Here is a 15,827-nt window from a genome sequence, read left to right on the forward strand (position 1 = left end):
CACACGCTTGAATTTCAACTTAAGTTTTTATTTAACAGCATTAGTTTTTGTTTCAAAGTATTGAAACTTTTATTACATCCATGTTGCAAAGTTGTTTATAGTCTTAATTTCCTCACTGTTTTGTATATGACGTAAGTAAATTAATGTGATTACATGCAGAAACAGTTTTGTAATAATAATACATGATGTAGAGTTCAAAATCAAGTATCAGAAGCTGGAAATCCTTTAAGTATGCCTTAAAAAAAAGTGGTTTATTTTTCAATGGGAAAAAACAGGACTTTCTTGGCTTAGAATTAGAAAATGATCAGGCTTCTTAGCTTAGAGTTATCTGAGTAATTGACAGTTTAAGAAATAAAACCAATTCTTATCTGCTTTTAGTAACTGAAAGTTAAACATTTCTGTTTGTATGCACACAAAAATACAGATGTCAATATGATAATTTTGAAAACAACTAGAAAAATTCATACCGTTAGCAAATACAAGATTATATGAGGACCACCACAGTTGTTTTAAACTTTTTTTGTTGACTGAGGAAAAAGCTGGTGTTAACGAAAATACTCCTAAATAAAGTAAGATGAGAATTCTCAAGTTTTAAAAAACAACTGTATCTTCTAGATTGAGGTCAGCAAACTGTGGCCTGCAGGTCAAGTCCGGCCAGCTGCTTGTTTTTGCAAATGCTGTGGTACAATTTTTGCCTAAAGTGAAAGTTGCTCGGTTGTTTCTGACCCTTTGCAACCCCATGGACTATAGCCTACCAGGCCCCTCTGTCCACTGAATTCTCCAGGAAAGAATACGGGAGTGGGTAGCCATTCCCTTCTCCAGGGGATCTTCCTGCCCAGGGATTGAACCTGGGTCGCCTCCACTGCAGGCAGATTCTTTACTGTCTGAGTCACTAGAGCCTACTGGCTGCTTTTGTATTACAACCGCAGAGTAGTTTCAGCAGAAACCTCGGGGCCTGCAAGGTCTAACATATGCAGTACCTGGCCCTTTACATGAAAAGTTTACTGACCATTGTTCAAGATACCTGCTAGGGACACATGGCCTCAAATGTAGAGCTTTTGGGGAATAAAGTCCAATCGTCATTTAAAGTGAAACAAAATCACATGTGCAGAAAATATACAAATGTTCATTTGGAATATAACTCACAAGATAAAATCAGTAGATGGTTCTTTTCAAAACAAATATTTAATATTTTAACTTTTATAGGAAAGAAATTTAAATAACATACTTATTTTTACTGTTGATCATTTTACAAAGGTGACAAAAATACAGAAAATTCTGGGCAACTCAATGAAAAGTGTAACATTGGACATTTTCTTCAACTTTCCACTTTAATGGCCGAAGATACCACACAGACTTGTGCGATGTCATCGTATTCATATGTTCTCTTTAAGAATGTGTCTGTTAGTCTTAAGCCGGAGACGCTCTATTGAGAGAAAAACACAGACCCAAGTTTTCATTCATTGGTAATGACCAGAGAAAGAATGGATATAATAAATGACTATGGGTTAATAGCCCCTAAATACTGAAATTACTGAAGAGATAGCATACTTGCAGTCCTTGTACTGAAGACAGTAGTGTGAGGGCAAGGCAGAGAGAGGAACTTGGATGGAGCTTTCCAAGTTGTCTTCCTGAAATGCCACACCAGTGGATAGAATTGGTATTGCACATTTCCAAAACAAGATCCATTGTTCTTTCACTGCTGGAGGAATCAGAAAAATAGGAATAAATCTTGTTCCTTTCACAAAGGGATACCGCAATATTTCTAAATCACACTTTGAAAACAAGATCCATCGTTCTTTCACTGCTGGAGGAATCAGAAAAACAGGAATAAATCTTGTTCTTTTCACAAAGGGGATACTGCAATGTTTCTAAATCACTATTGCCAGTGAATTTCTTTTCATGTATCCAGCTGCAAACCAGGAACAGAAATGAAAATCTATCATATCGTTTTTATTTCACTTAGAATCAGGAAAATCAAAGGACACGGTTTTGTTCTGGAGTTTACAGTGGCACTGAGACTAATCTGCCTGTCTGGATGGAGGCCTTCTGGTTCTGTATTGAACACTGGCTCCCTGATGCTGATCTGTTAAAAAGAGTTTTGCCATTTCTCTGGGAGACTTCCAGATATCTGTGTCTAATCTTGTTGCTATGCATCCTTCCTGTTTCTGTTAGATACTCTGTAGGAAACAGAATCGGAGAAGGCAATGGCACCCCACTCCAGTACTCTTGCCTGGAAAATCCCATGGATGGAGGAGCCTGGAGGGCTGCAGTCCATGGGATTGCTGAGGGTCGGACACAACTGAGCGACTTCACTTTCACTTTTCACTTTCATGCACTGGAGAAGGAAATGGCAACCCACTCCAGTGTTCTTGCCTGGAGAGTCCCAGGGACGGGGGAGCCTGGTGGGCTGCCGTCTATGGGGTCGCACAGAGTTGGGTACGACGGACGTGACTTAGCATAGCATAGGAAAGAGAATGAAAAACTGAGGCTGGTCCAGTGCTTTTTCTATTTAATCTACGTTCCTTTACCATGCAGTGTGTGCTCAGTCGCTTCAGTTGTGTCCGACTCTTTGTGACCCTATAGACTGTAGCCTGCCAAGCTTCTCTGTCCATGGGATTCTCCAGGCAAAAATACTGGAGTGGGTTGCTGTGCCCTCCTCCAGGAGATCTTCCTGACATAGGGATCAAACCTGTGTCTCCTGCACTGCAGGCAGATTCTTTACCCACTGAGGCACCTTGGAAGCCCTTACCACGCAGATAACATAGCAAATGACGGGCAAGATTTACAAGTAAAACTATTCAGGTATTCACTTGACATGAAAAAGACTACTTCTCCTTATAATTTATACCACCAGTTCAATTAAACTTGTTAAGTTAAAAAAACACTTTTAGTGAAAGTATGTGCATTGTTCTTAAAACCAAAAGTTTCATAATGAAAAATGGTCTGCTACTCTACCACCATGCTTGACTTACTTTCAACTCTTTCAACTCTTTTTCTCTCCTTAGTTGGCTCCACATTTTAAAATACTCATTTAAAATTTAAATTTAAACTTGAACTTTAGATGTATTGATTTAACGATACTTAGCTTTTATGTGTCTCTGTCTCCCTGCTAAAATTTGAAATGTTCAGTGTGCACCACAGCCCAGTTTAGGTGCAATGCATGACTTTCCTCATTACATTCCACAAAGATCCAGTAAGAGCAGATCCCAGGTATGTGTCTGTGTGTGTTGTGGGTTGGTAGTAATCCCATTTTTATAGATGAAGAAACTGAAGATCTAAGAAATAAATGCTTTTTAGAAAACTTTTTTGAATTACCAAAAGGTAAAGTGAATACTCAAACTGTTATTTCTTTATTTGTTACAGCATTTTGTCATTTGGTGAATAACTGATTTTTTATAACTCAAAAAACACAAAACAAATAATCCAAAAGCAGACCCATAAAGGGTACATGTAGCACAAACTCTTTATCCTGTGTGTGTTTTTTACTGAGCTCCTATGATGTGGCAGGCACTGCACTTATAATGCTGGTAAGACATGATCTCTTCCCTTAAATTATTTGCAATCCAATACAGAAGAGACTAGTGATTAACTATAGAAATATATCAGTATCACAAAAAAACTATATTACAATTTGCTATGATTATGTGTGAGAAGGTCTAGGAAGCATCACAGGGTAAGTACGTATTTTGTAATTTTGAAGGATAAATGCTTATCTTCCTAATACCATAAAGTTGTAAAGGGATATAGAATTAAAAAGGATTATACATTCAGACTATGATGATTTGGATTCATTACTGTGATATCAAAATGCCCCAATGGCAACCCACTCCAGTATTCTTGCCTGGAGAATCCCATGGACAGAAGAGCCTGGCGGGCTAAGGTCCATAGGGCTGCAAAGAGCCAGATACAACTGAAACGACTTAGCGTGAACGCACCAAATAGTACTACAAGGAGCAGCAGTGATAGGACTGGGATTTAATCCTAGGTTTTTCTGGCCTCAAAACCCTATGCTCTTTGCTTCCCAATAGCTAGATTATACTCTATTATCAAAGTCCTGTTTTCCAGTCTATGGCTATCCCTTATATTAAATTCATAAGTACTTTTTAGTTTCTTAATACTAAAGATACGGCTCAGGTATAAATATGGCTCAGAAAAATCTATCTTATTACAGTAAATCTATAATGTATTATTCCGTAAGAACCTACTAGTTCATGTTTAGTAATCTGAAGTATGAAAGGAGTGTAAACAATGAAATGAACACGGACCTTGAAGTCAAATACACTGGTTTCAAACTCTGATCCCATCTTTTCTAGCTCTCTGAGACTGAATAAGCCACAAGCTCTGAGTTAGCTTGCTCTTGCAAAGAATGTGAATAATTAATACCTACCTCACAGGTACAGAAATAAATAGGGTAGGACCTAATAGGGTAGGACCTCTAATATATGTAATGTTAGCTACCAGATGAAGAACTTTATAGTATTCAATGGCAATATCAGAGAAGACTACGTGGCAAGAGGAAACTTACAAGAAGATAGCATATTTAAAAGAAAGCTGTGGTACATACACACTATGGAGTATTACTCAGCCATTAAAAAGAATACATTTGAATCAGTTCTAATGAGATGTTTGAAACTGGAGCCTATTATACAGAGTGAAGTAAGCCAGAAAGAAAAACACCAATACAGTATACTAACGCATATATATGGAATTTAGAAAGATGGTAACGAAAACCCTGTATGTGAGATAGCAAAAGAGACACAGATGTATAGAACAGTCTTTTGGACTTTGTGGGAGAGGGAGGCGGGGATGATTAGGGAGAATGGCATTAAAACATGTATAATATCATATAAGAAGTGAATCACCAGTCCAGGTTTGATACAGGAAGCTTGGGGCTGGTGCACTGGGATGACCCAGAGGGATGGTATGGGGAGGGAGGTGGGAGGGGGGTTCAGCATGGGGAACACGTGTACACCCGTGGCGGATGCATGTTGATGTATGGCAAAACCAATACAATATTGTAAAGTAAAAAAAAAACAAAAAACCATTTGGCAACTCAAAAAAATAATAATAAAACAATGTGCTTGTAAAAAAAAAAAGCTTTAAGAAGTCTCTTAGGTAAAAATGAAAGGATATCCATCCACAAATATTGGCATTACCTGCAGTTTGTTATTTTACAAGTAATATGAAAAGGTTCTTCAAGGTTTACAGTATCTGGGATTGCCTCCAAAGACAACCTAACATCTCCATAACCTGGAGCCTATGAGAAAAGAAATATAGTTAATATACATCTATTATATCTATTATAAAAACCTTTCCATTTTAAAAGAGTACCACAGTCCTACTGTTATCCATTCTAACTTCTTTTGCTGCTACTATTGAAAAATAGCACTAGAGACTCTGACTGTTTTTGTTATAATTACTCCATGTTTAGTAAAGTTGAAATGAGTCTCATAGGCAAATAGTAAAGCAATTTCAGGGAGTCTGATCTAAGGGGAAGCTGTTCCAAAGATACTTACTGTAGCTTAAAGAAACATAACTCTGCATAGGTGAGGTTATTGCCTAAACAGGTAGAGGAAGACACTGAAATAAATGGAAGACACTGAAGAAGCAAATCATGTCTGTTCTACAAGATTCACTGATATGGACAGACAGTAGAATCAAAATGCCATGACAGCATGATAGCTAATGGCTATGTTTTAAACTAGGCCCAGTGGTAATCTCTTTTTTCAATTTTTACCTCAAATAGTAAAAGTAAATTTTAGAACGTATCTCAGCAGGTAATATTCAGTATAAATAGAGGATTCTGTAGCATATTTTCACTAGCACAAGAAAAAGAAGGCTGGTCGCTATCCATACTCTCAGAGTAGAAATTAGATAAAGTATCCAACCAGTGTTTACAAGATAATTTGAGTGGGACTCACATGAGTTTCAGATAACTGACATTTTAAACATCTTTAAAAAAAGAATGAACTGAGTAGGTAAATACAGTATAAATCCAAGAGTTCCAAAACATTGCAAAAAGAAAGAGATAACTCTAATATAGTGGAAGTCAGATAACAATGAGCATGAAAAAAAATGAAGAAAAAAAAACAAACAATGAGCATGAATTACCATATGAGGAAACAACTGATATATAGTTATTTTAATTTGTTTGGTAAAGTAAAAAAGTTCTTTACATGGTAGAAAGCCATGTACGATGGATAAATTAACATCTGAACATTTCCTATTCATATCAATACCAATTTTCTACCTAGGTATCAGTGAAATTATTTGTCTTTTATTCTCTGGTAATATTAATGCCTTTTATAGTGCTCTGATTTTAGTGACAGACCTAGGGGAATTTAACTTGTTCTAACTATCTGAATCTCCAACATGCCAAAACCCCCTTCAGTGTTTTCTCTAGACTCACCATTCTTTGAAGTTGGCTGGTCTGTAATCTTCCCCTTTCACCTAGATTTGTTTTCCATACTATATCCAATTTTCCAATTACCGTTACTCCCTTAATGATGCCTGCTTTTTCTGCAAACTCCTTCTTGGGTTTTAGGCAGTATAAGTACTGGCGTGTATCCATCGGCTGCAAATATGCTCTTGACCCAAATGTAGTTACACTGAGGGGTGAAGACAGAGATGGAAAAATTCTCTAGAATCTTTTAAAAGAAAAACCATGGCTGTGATGGTTCCTTTGGATAGGACCTGAATGATCTACCATCCAAAGATCTAGAATACAACAGGTCAGTGGTTTCAATACAAATGAAAAGAACTTGAACTGAGAGGACTTATTTTTCTTTAATTTTTTTCAGTTGATAGGAAAATCTTCAGATTCTTTATAATAGAATGCAATATATTATCTAAAGTATTGGACGTATATCAGTTAACTGAAAAAATGCAATAGAAATCAGAACCTTCAGTATCTTGTCCCTTTTCTCTAAAATTATGAACAAAAATAAACAAACATACCCTAAACTAAGGAATCATTTTCAAATGAATAAAAGGATCAGGCAAAGAGGGGAAAAATATTGTTTTCCTCTGTGGGGGTATGAGAGGCTACACACTTTACTGTATTCTAACATAATAAAAGTAAAATTTCCATTCTTGATTAATAAAATCAGGTATTTCTCCAGCTATTACCTTCTTATATATATTAATGTTGATCTTACATTTATTTATTCTTTTTATAAATTACTCATAGATGTGTATTTCATTTTTGTAAAAAATTAAATCATCTATTCCTATGCTCGCTCCTTTTGATGTTGAGGGAATACACCATCTTGAAACTTACTGTTCACTCTAACTTTTCCATCGTTCCTTCCCATGTCTCAATTCTATCATTTGCAGAATAAAGGATGAAATGTTCCATATTTATCTGAGTTACTATGAAAATTGAAAGAATAAGTGCTCCAGGTACAAATGGTAAAGATCTTATTTTTATGTGAAGGGAGAGCTGATGGACCATGAGAGAATTTAAGGGCAGTGAAATTATTTTAAAAGGTAAAGTCATGATGGCTATGTCATTACATTTGTCAAAACTCATAGAATGCACAACACAGAAAGTGAACACGAATGTAAACTGGATTTTAGTTAATAGTAAGTTATCAATACTGATTCGCTGATTGTAAAAAATGCACCAAGTTAAAATATAAACAGTATGGGGCCCTGTAAGTGGGGAGGGCGCATGAGAACGCTGCACTTTCTGATAAATTTTTCTATAAATTTAAAAATTCTCTTCTAAAATAAAGTCTGTTAATTAAAAAAATCATAAATCACCCAAGAGTAACAATGATAGAAAAGTTCATGTCTTTTAAAATAAAAACAAATAGTTCACAATTCATATTTACCATTCTCCAGCTTGGTTGACTGAATTTAATTCTGCTACATTGTACATTATAGATGGCTCCAATGAAACTTTCTCCATAAACATAGGTGAGGTTGTAATATTCTGAATCTGGGCTTCAAGAAATACTTCATCAGTCTGAAAAAAAAAATCCACCAAAGTATGATGGTGTTTAAAGTATTTACCTCAACAACAATATCTAATTTATTTGAAGAAAAAACATTAACCATAAATGTGATTAGTTCATGCCTGCAAATCAAAGTTATCATAATTAATGCAAGAAAAGAAATCTTTATCCTAACATAATTAACAGGGGCAAAGTCAAGTGTTAGTCAACTGATAAGTTATCAAACAATGGATGGGGGATAACTATAATATTTTTTTGAATTGACATCCAAAAATGTTTAACTGGAATTTCATTCACATATATCTTAAAATTTCTGGTAAGTTATTCAAATGTGAAAATGCAATCTAGGATAATGAATACACCTGTGCACTTAGCATTTCAGAAATGTGTTAAGATAATTAGGTCTTTGTTATACTATTTCAGCATAATTTAACTTAATTTTCATTATTATTTCAAATTAGATAGTATAGTGAATAATCTATTTTATAATCTTATAGGATTTAACTTTATAAAGCAATTATTTTAGTGTTCATTAGTGATTCCCCAGTTTATTGTTAAGTGTATATTCAGGGCAAAAAAAAAAGTGAGTTATACTTGAAATCTTTGAGTTTTTAAATCAAAAGGTACTTTGTAGTCTTACTGACAGATACAGCAGTATTTCAGTCATGGGGTAATTACATATGTACTTTTACATAATTTTTAAAATTCCCTAATTATGCTAAACATTCTTTTATGCTATTTTGTTATTTTGGGGGGTATATAATCGCAGGATAACAGACAACTTGCCTCTTTTTTGATACAAACATATATAAAATGGTATACTAAGGATATTCTAGAATTACTTTATTCAAAAAGTTTCATAGTAATATATATACAGAAATAAAATAAACTATGACCAAAAAATGTTGGCACTTGGCTTTTTTAACACTAAATCCATAAAAATGGAAATTATTTGCAAATTATAATGATGGAATTATAATTTAATATATTATTATTTTGTCCTGGGTACATGTGCCCTAATAAAATAGAAATACAATGATTTATCAGTTTAAAAGAAAGTACACATTCAACAGCATTTTATTTTTTCTCAAAAAAACAAAAAGTAAATATATCCCATCAATCCATTGCTTAAAAAAAATAACCATAGACCCACATTTCAAATTTAAAAATTCAATTTCTGCATAAGTTTAGAAGAGCTTAGATAAAATGAAAGGAAAAACAAGCAGCATAATGGAAAATTAAGTTAGTTTGAACAGTTAGTATAAAGTTACTTGACACTTAAAAAATTAAGAATTCAGTGCTAAGACAGTTTTTATTGTGTATATAATTTATAAGCAAATGTTGCTTATATTAGAAATTTGAAAATATGATTTTAACCAACTTGGGAAAATTTAATTTTCTTCAGTTTACTGTTAAAGGGCCATCTTTACCTGACCCAGAATTAAGACTAAAACCACTGTGCATTTGAAGATGAATTTCAACTACACAGTTCATTCAAAGATGTGAAGGATCACAGGATATTTTATGTTAAGACGTTGAAAATTCGAAGGCTATTTAAACAAGGCTAACAAGGCCTCTTTTAAAAAATACTACAGAAAACACACTAATATAAGAATATAATTGTTTCAATATGACAATTTAGTCTTTGACGTATACTTTCTCATATAATAAGACAATCAATATAATATAAAAAGTACAAATTATATACATATTTTCAAAGTCACATAAGTATATTCACAACTAACTTTGTTTTTCCACTATGTTTTGTATGGAGAGATTAATTAGGCAAAGTCAAAAAGTGGTAAGTAAGAAAAGCATATAAATTTATAATAAAAAATCAAATTACCACAGAACTGAGGTCACTCTAATGGAAAAATAAAAAGAAAAATTAGAAAAATCAGATTAAATGTTAAAGGAAAAGAATAACTTTAAAATTAAATGCATTTCTGCATTTTTTAAATTTACTAAACAAGACAGCATTAGTAAAACAAGGACGTAAACAGAAAGTAACACAAAGAAATATGACAAATCATTTTTCTAAAAAGGTGAAAATGCTAAGGTTAAATGAATAGAAAGAACACTGCAGGTGAACACTTAAACAGGAGCAAATACTCAAGGGCATACTTTAGGGGAGAGAGGCATATCCCGTGCCTTTATAATTCTTTAAATTCTTACCACTTTGTAATTCTTCATAGATTACTTAGGATGGGTATACAAATATCTGCCACATTCAGGACAGATACTATATAGCTTCTTCTAAATTTATCTAATAATGGGATGTTACACTTCAGGGAATGCTGAACTAGACCACTTCAAACAATTGAGAGTTAACAGATTTCATAGTTCGTCTTCTTTTCATATATATATATATATATATATATAGCTAAAGTTGGAGAAGGCAATGGCACCCTATTCCAGTACTCTTGCCTGGAAAATCCCAAGGATGGAGGAGCCTGGTAGGCTGCAGTACATGGGGTTGCTAAGAGTTGGACACGACTGAGCAACTTCACATTCATTTTTCACTTTCATGCATTGGAGAAGGAAATGGCAACCCACTCCAGTTGGGTTGCCTGGAGAATCCCAGGGACGGGGGAGCCTGGTGGGCTGCCGTCTATGGGGTCGCACAGAGTTGGACACAACTGAAGCGACTTAGCAGCAGCAGCTAAAGTTGCTTATTTCCCATGGGCCATCTCAAATGTCAGCTCTTTCATCAAACATCAAGCTGGAAATCATTTTTCACCTATGTTCCCAGAGTATAAGTACACTTCATGATCAGGGTGGGTGGGGGTGCTTACACTGTGATATCAAGTCATATCAAGTGCTAAGTCACTTCAGTCATGTCCGACTCTTTGTGACCCCATGGATTGTAGCCCACCAGGCTCCTCTGTCCATGAGATTTTCCAGGCAAGAATACTGGAATGGGTTGCCATTTCCTTCTCCAGGGGATCTTCCCTGCCCAGGTGATTGAACCTGGGCCTCCCGTACTGCAGGCAAACTCTACCGCCTGAGCCACCAGGGAAGCACTGTTATGTCTCCTCCACTAAATCTAAGTGCTATGAGGATAGGGAAGATTTCAGTTTATATTTATTTCTCTTCAGTACCTTGCATAGAGCACTATACTCAGCAGGTAACCAAAGGTTTGAAGCCTAGCTTCTTATATCATTTTTTTTCCCTAGCAAAGCTTTCTTAAACTTGTTTTCCTTTTGGTAATTCACATAGTATTTTTAGATGCAGCATAAAAAAACATGTTTGCGACAAATGTGGGGCTAACAATAGTTGTCAGGTAAGGTCTATGGAATAGTGTAATAAACTATTGAAACTAGTATGCTTAACTAACTCCCAAATTTCCTAGTTGGGGTTAAAAGAATCTGCTTTATGCCACAGGCAGGACAGTATTAGTTTGCCTAATAGGTAATACCTAATGTATTAGAAAGATCCTAAATGCTATTTGCTCACTCCTCATTTTTAAAGAAATGTCACTTTCAAAATTCAGAATTTTATGAAAATTTTTTAGCTGAAGTTTGTTGGCAAAGTCTACATTAAAGATCATGTCTATATGTAATGTTAATTGAAAAAGCAAAATTGTTACTATGATTGTAAGAACAGAATATTATATACAAATGAGTAAAGACTGAAAGAGAAAACTGGTTAATGAAGAACCAATTACTTTTTTGCTGTGGTAAACTTGTGGGTTTCTTCCTTTTTTCTTGGGGAGTATGTTACTTTTATGTTATTTATGAAATTATTAGCAATTAAAAAAATTTGCAATTCACCCTTAATATTGGTGTGATGAAACTACTTGACAAGTACCCTCATGTACCACCATATTTCAACAAAGGAAACTTAAAATAGTTTAGTATGTGCTTTCCTAGGAGTCAGTTACAGGAAAAAAAAGACCCACCTACATATTTGTTTTTAATTTTCCAAACTATTTTTTCTAATAGAATAGTTACCAATCTCCCCTCATACTATGAATGAAATCTTTTCCAGCGAAATAATAAATTAAGACTATTTAAGTACATATATTACTAATAACAAAAAAAGGTAGAACAAATATGTATTATCCCAATTCTCCTATCCCTCCCCACAAAGAAACATCAACTCTTTAAACATCTAATAATCTCCTTGATGAGACTGAATCCTGCCATCAAATAGTGATATGTATACTCTTCACTACATACTCAATGTTCCACTTGCACCTCTGCTTGGAATGCCTTCACTGCTCTGACACTACATTTCCAGCACCTATTCCTTCTGGACTCTGAGGCAGTTCTCTTTCTTTACCATGAAGCTTTCTTAGACTACTCCAGAATCTCATTCCCAGAGTTCCTGTAGCACATTTTTTTGTACCAGTCTTTCTAGTCTCACTATATACTATACTAGTGACTTTTTTATTTTATGCACTTTTTTCTTTTCTCCTGATAGGTTTTTACTTCAGGGTTAGGTTCCTTATCTTAGATGTTTTGGTATGCCCAGCTGTAGCACAAACTTTATAGTGAATAAAAACTCTGAGATGCTGATGGTAAAAATAATATTATCAAATTTGACATGTGACTACAAATTTCTTATCACCTGGTTTTGGAGTAACAGACATAATTTGCATTTCAAAATGCTATATTTGAATATCTCTGAGTTTATCATTATGATCTGAAACACATGACTTTTCGGGAGTAAGAGGCCCAATAGGAAATCTGTTTTTTCTGGAATTCTAGATACCAGGATAAAATAGAATTTTGTAAAAGAAATTCAAGAATTAAACCTTTTCCTTATAACAAATTATATTCTATATCTTTTGTTAGAACAGAAGATAATCTTCTATTCTAAAAGTTACTCTTTTCTATATTTTTGCCAAATTTGTTTCTCCTAAGGAGAAATTCAAATCATTCACTAAACTTAGCAATCTCACACTGACTTTTCAGGACAAAGAATTTAATGTATTGAGTTCTACTTAATATTTTTCTATATAAATATTAAATATTTTTTGCAGGTTTAGATCTACTACTTCAATTTTTGCAATATCACAACAACATTTATAAATATTTAACAGATTGCTAATGTTTTTAGACAGGAACAACAACTATTAAATGGAAGCATAGGGTCATCATTTAATGAAAGGAGGTGAAAGCCTCAAAGTTAATGAGAATAATAATCAAGGCATATTGATTCCATGTAAATTGAAAACAGCAGATTAAAAGAGATCTGCAGTGAAATTAATCACTTGTGATTTAACTTTATGCTCATTTTTCACAAGTAATTTGTAGTCATATCAGCAATTTACTCTGATATGAAAAGAAATATAATACATGAGAATTTTAGTCAGATAAGATCTTAATGTTGAACATGAAATCCCATTAGGTGCTCACACTTACCTCTGCATTGTAAAATTTGGTTTTCACATCCAATGGTTTGAGAACCTAGTTGAATAAAGCATACCAATCAAAGAAGATTATTATCATTTGGCCATTTGTTTATTTATTTTTAATTAAATTTATTTATTTTAATTGGAGGTTAATTACTTTACAATATTGTATTGGTTTTGCCATACATCAACATGAATCCGTCATGGGTGTACACATGCTCCCCATCCTGAACCCCCCTCCATCCTTCCTCCCCGTACCATCCCTCTGGGTCATCCCAGTGCACCAGCCCCAAGCATCCTGTATCCTACATCGAACCTAGACTGGTGATTTGTTTCTTATATGATATTATACATGTTTCAATGCCATTATCCCAAATCATCCCACCCTCTCCCTCTCCCATAGAGTCCAAAAGACTGTTCTATACATCTGTGTCTCTTTTGCTGTCTCGCATACAGGGTTATCATTACCATATTTCTAAATTCCATATATAAGCATTAGTATACTGTATTGGTGTTTTTCTTTCTGGCTTACTAGAGACAATCTCTTTAATAAGTGGTGCTGGGAAAACTGGTCAACCACTTGCAAAAGAATGAAACTAGAACACTTTCTAACACCATACACCAAAATAAACTCAAAATGGATTAAAGATCTAAACTTAAGACCAGAAACTATAAAATTCCTAGAGGAGAACATAGGCAAAACACTCTCCGACATAAATCACAGCAGGATCCTCTAAGACCCACCACCCAGAATATTGGAAATAAAAGCAAAAATAAACAAATGGGACCTAATTAAAATTAAAAGCTTCTGCACAACAAAGGAAACTATAAGCAAGGTGAAAAGACAGCCTTCAGAATGGGAGAAAATAGTAGCAAATGAAGCAACTGACAAACAACTAATCTCAAAAATATACAAGCAACTCCTTGCAGCTCAATTCCAGAAAAATAAACGACCCAATCAAAAAATGGGCCAAAGAACTAAATAGACATTTCCCAAAGAAGACATACAGATGGCTAACACATGAAAAGATGCTCAACATCACTCATTATCAGAGAAATGCAAATCAAAACCACAATGAGGTACCATTTCACGCCAGTCAGAATGGCTGTGATCCAAAAGTCTACAAGCAATAAATGCTGGAGAGGGTGTGGAGAAAAGGGAACCCTCTTACACTGCTGGTTGGCCATTTATTTTGCTTATTTTTTTTAAATCTTGGGTTTATGCTTGTCAAAGGCATTTTCCAATTTTAATTGTAATAGACTTTTCAAATGGATATGCAATATTCTTGTAAAAACAAAAACAAACAAAAACAATCCCAAAGGCATTTTAAAAGAAGCTACCATAATTTCTTTACTGGGTGACAATTACATGAGTTATATGGATTTACACTTCACAGTATTTTGTTAAACTGAACACATATATGTTTGTGTATTTTTCTCTACATATTTCACTAAGTATATTTATCAAAATAAACAATCAAACCTTTTATTTTCTTTTAAAAGACATGCAAAATCTTAAACAGATGAGTGATAACAAAAGCAATAACAACAAAGCAATAATAATTTTTTTCTTCCTATCGATAGTACTTTTTCTTCCACGTACAGAGGAGTAAAAAATATATATAGTGTCATATCTAAATCTACATAACTGTATATGGTCATCTCATTTCCCTATCCATACACACAGATGCGTTAAAACAGTGGTTTTAAATTATTCTTTGATTATGGACTTTGAAAACTGTGTATTAATAAAAACTTCTAACTGCAATTTCAGTGACTCATGATTTCTCTGAAGGAAGCTTGGTCCACTTAACCCAAATCAATAATCCTTCATTTAAATATTTCTTTAGAAATCTGATATTATTGACACTTATTTTGTCTGGACTTTATAGTCATTTTATCCATCTTCTGGATTCTTGCATGTTTTGTCAAGGCATGAAAACCAAACAATTTTTTTTAAAAATAAAAACATTATACTGCCAATGATAATTTCTGTTTTTATTTAACTTAGTCTGACTTTAGATTGCTAGTAACATGACAAATTCAAAAACATTAAGAGTATTTGCTTTATTTGGAGTCTGTTTTTATTGCAGATAAATAGCTGTAATTTCCTGGGGGCTGAGGTGGTAGGGGGAAGGCACCTAAACACCATTTCCCACCATCAGATTTGATACCTGAAACTTGAAGAATTTTCTAAAATACATTTTTTCTCCACTCTGAGTCGTGTAACTCACTGCACACACCAAGCTGAAACAGAAAGATGTCTTAATGATTTCTGAATCTTTTCAATTTTGTTTTTTAATACCTAATCTACTACATTTCAACTCTATCAACAAATTTGAAAATATACCAATGATGTGAAAGTGTAGTCAAATGAGCCTAGAGCAGGAAAAAAAGTTTCAGTAGATATAGATATATTTCCATGAACAAGAAAGCTATGATTAGTAAAATAAGATATACCATTTTTAAAGACAGAGTCAGAAACTTTTTCTTCAAAAAGTGAAGCA

The 15,827-nt window shown here is 34.0% G+C and overlaps 1 protein-coding gene across 6 annotated transcripts in view; it reads right to left on the minus strand.

The window, feature by feature from the left end:
• Nucleotides 1–7: 7 nt before the first annotated feature.
• Nucleotides 8–15,827, minus strand: part of TRAPPC13 (trafficking protein particle complex 13) — a 35,660-nt gene continuing 19,840 nt past the window's right edge. Inside the window, exons 6-13 of one of the 6 annotated variants that reach the window (XM_027520594.1) lie at nt 15,495–15,567; nt 13,331–13,375; nt 9,808–9,825; nt 7,839–7,972; nt 6,413–6,611; nt 5,160–5,260; nt 1,552–1,702; nt 8–1,426 (exon numbers count right to left, since the gene is read on the minus strand). In XM_027520594.1, the coding sequence (XP_027376395.1) occupies nt 1,319–1,426; nt 1,552–1,702; nt 5,160–5,260; nt 6,413–6,611; nt 7,839–7,972; nt 9,808–9,825; nt 13,331–13,375; nt 15,495–15,567 (829 nt within the window). In that variant the 3' untranslated portion in view covers nt 8–1,318. The other 5 variants (XM_027520595.1, XM_027520596.1, XM_027520597.1 and 2 more) reach the window with 5 other exon arrangements.

Source organism: Bos indicus x Bos taurus, chromosome 20 (assembly GCF_003369695.1).
Source record: "Bos indicus x Bos taurus breed Angus x Brahman F1 hybrid chromosome 20, Bos_hybrid_MaternalHap_v2.0, whole genome shotgun sequence".
NCBI classification, from domain to species: domain Eukaryota; kingdom Metazoa; phylum Chordata; class Mammalia; order Artiodactyla; family Bovidae; genus Bos; species Bos indicus x Bos taurus.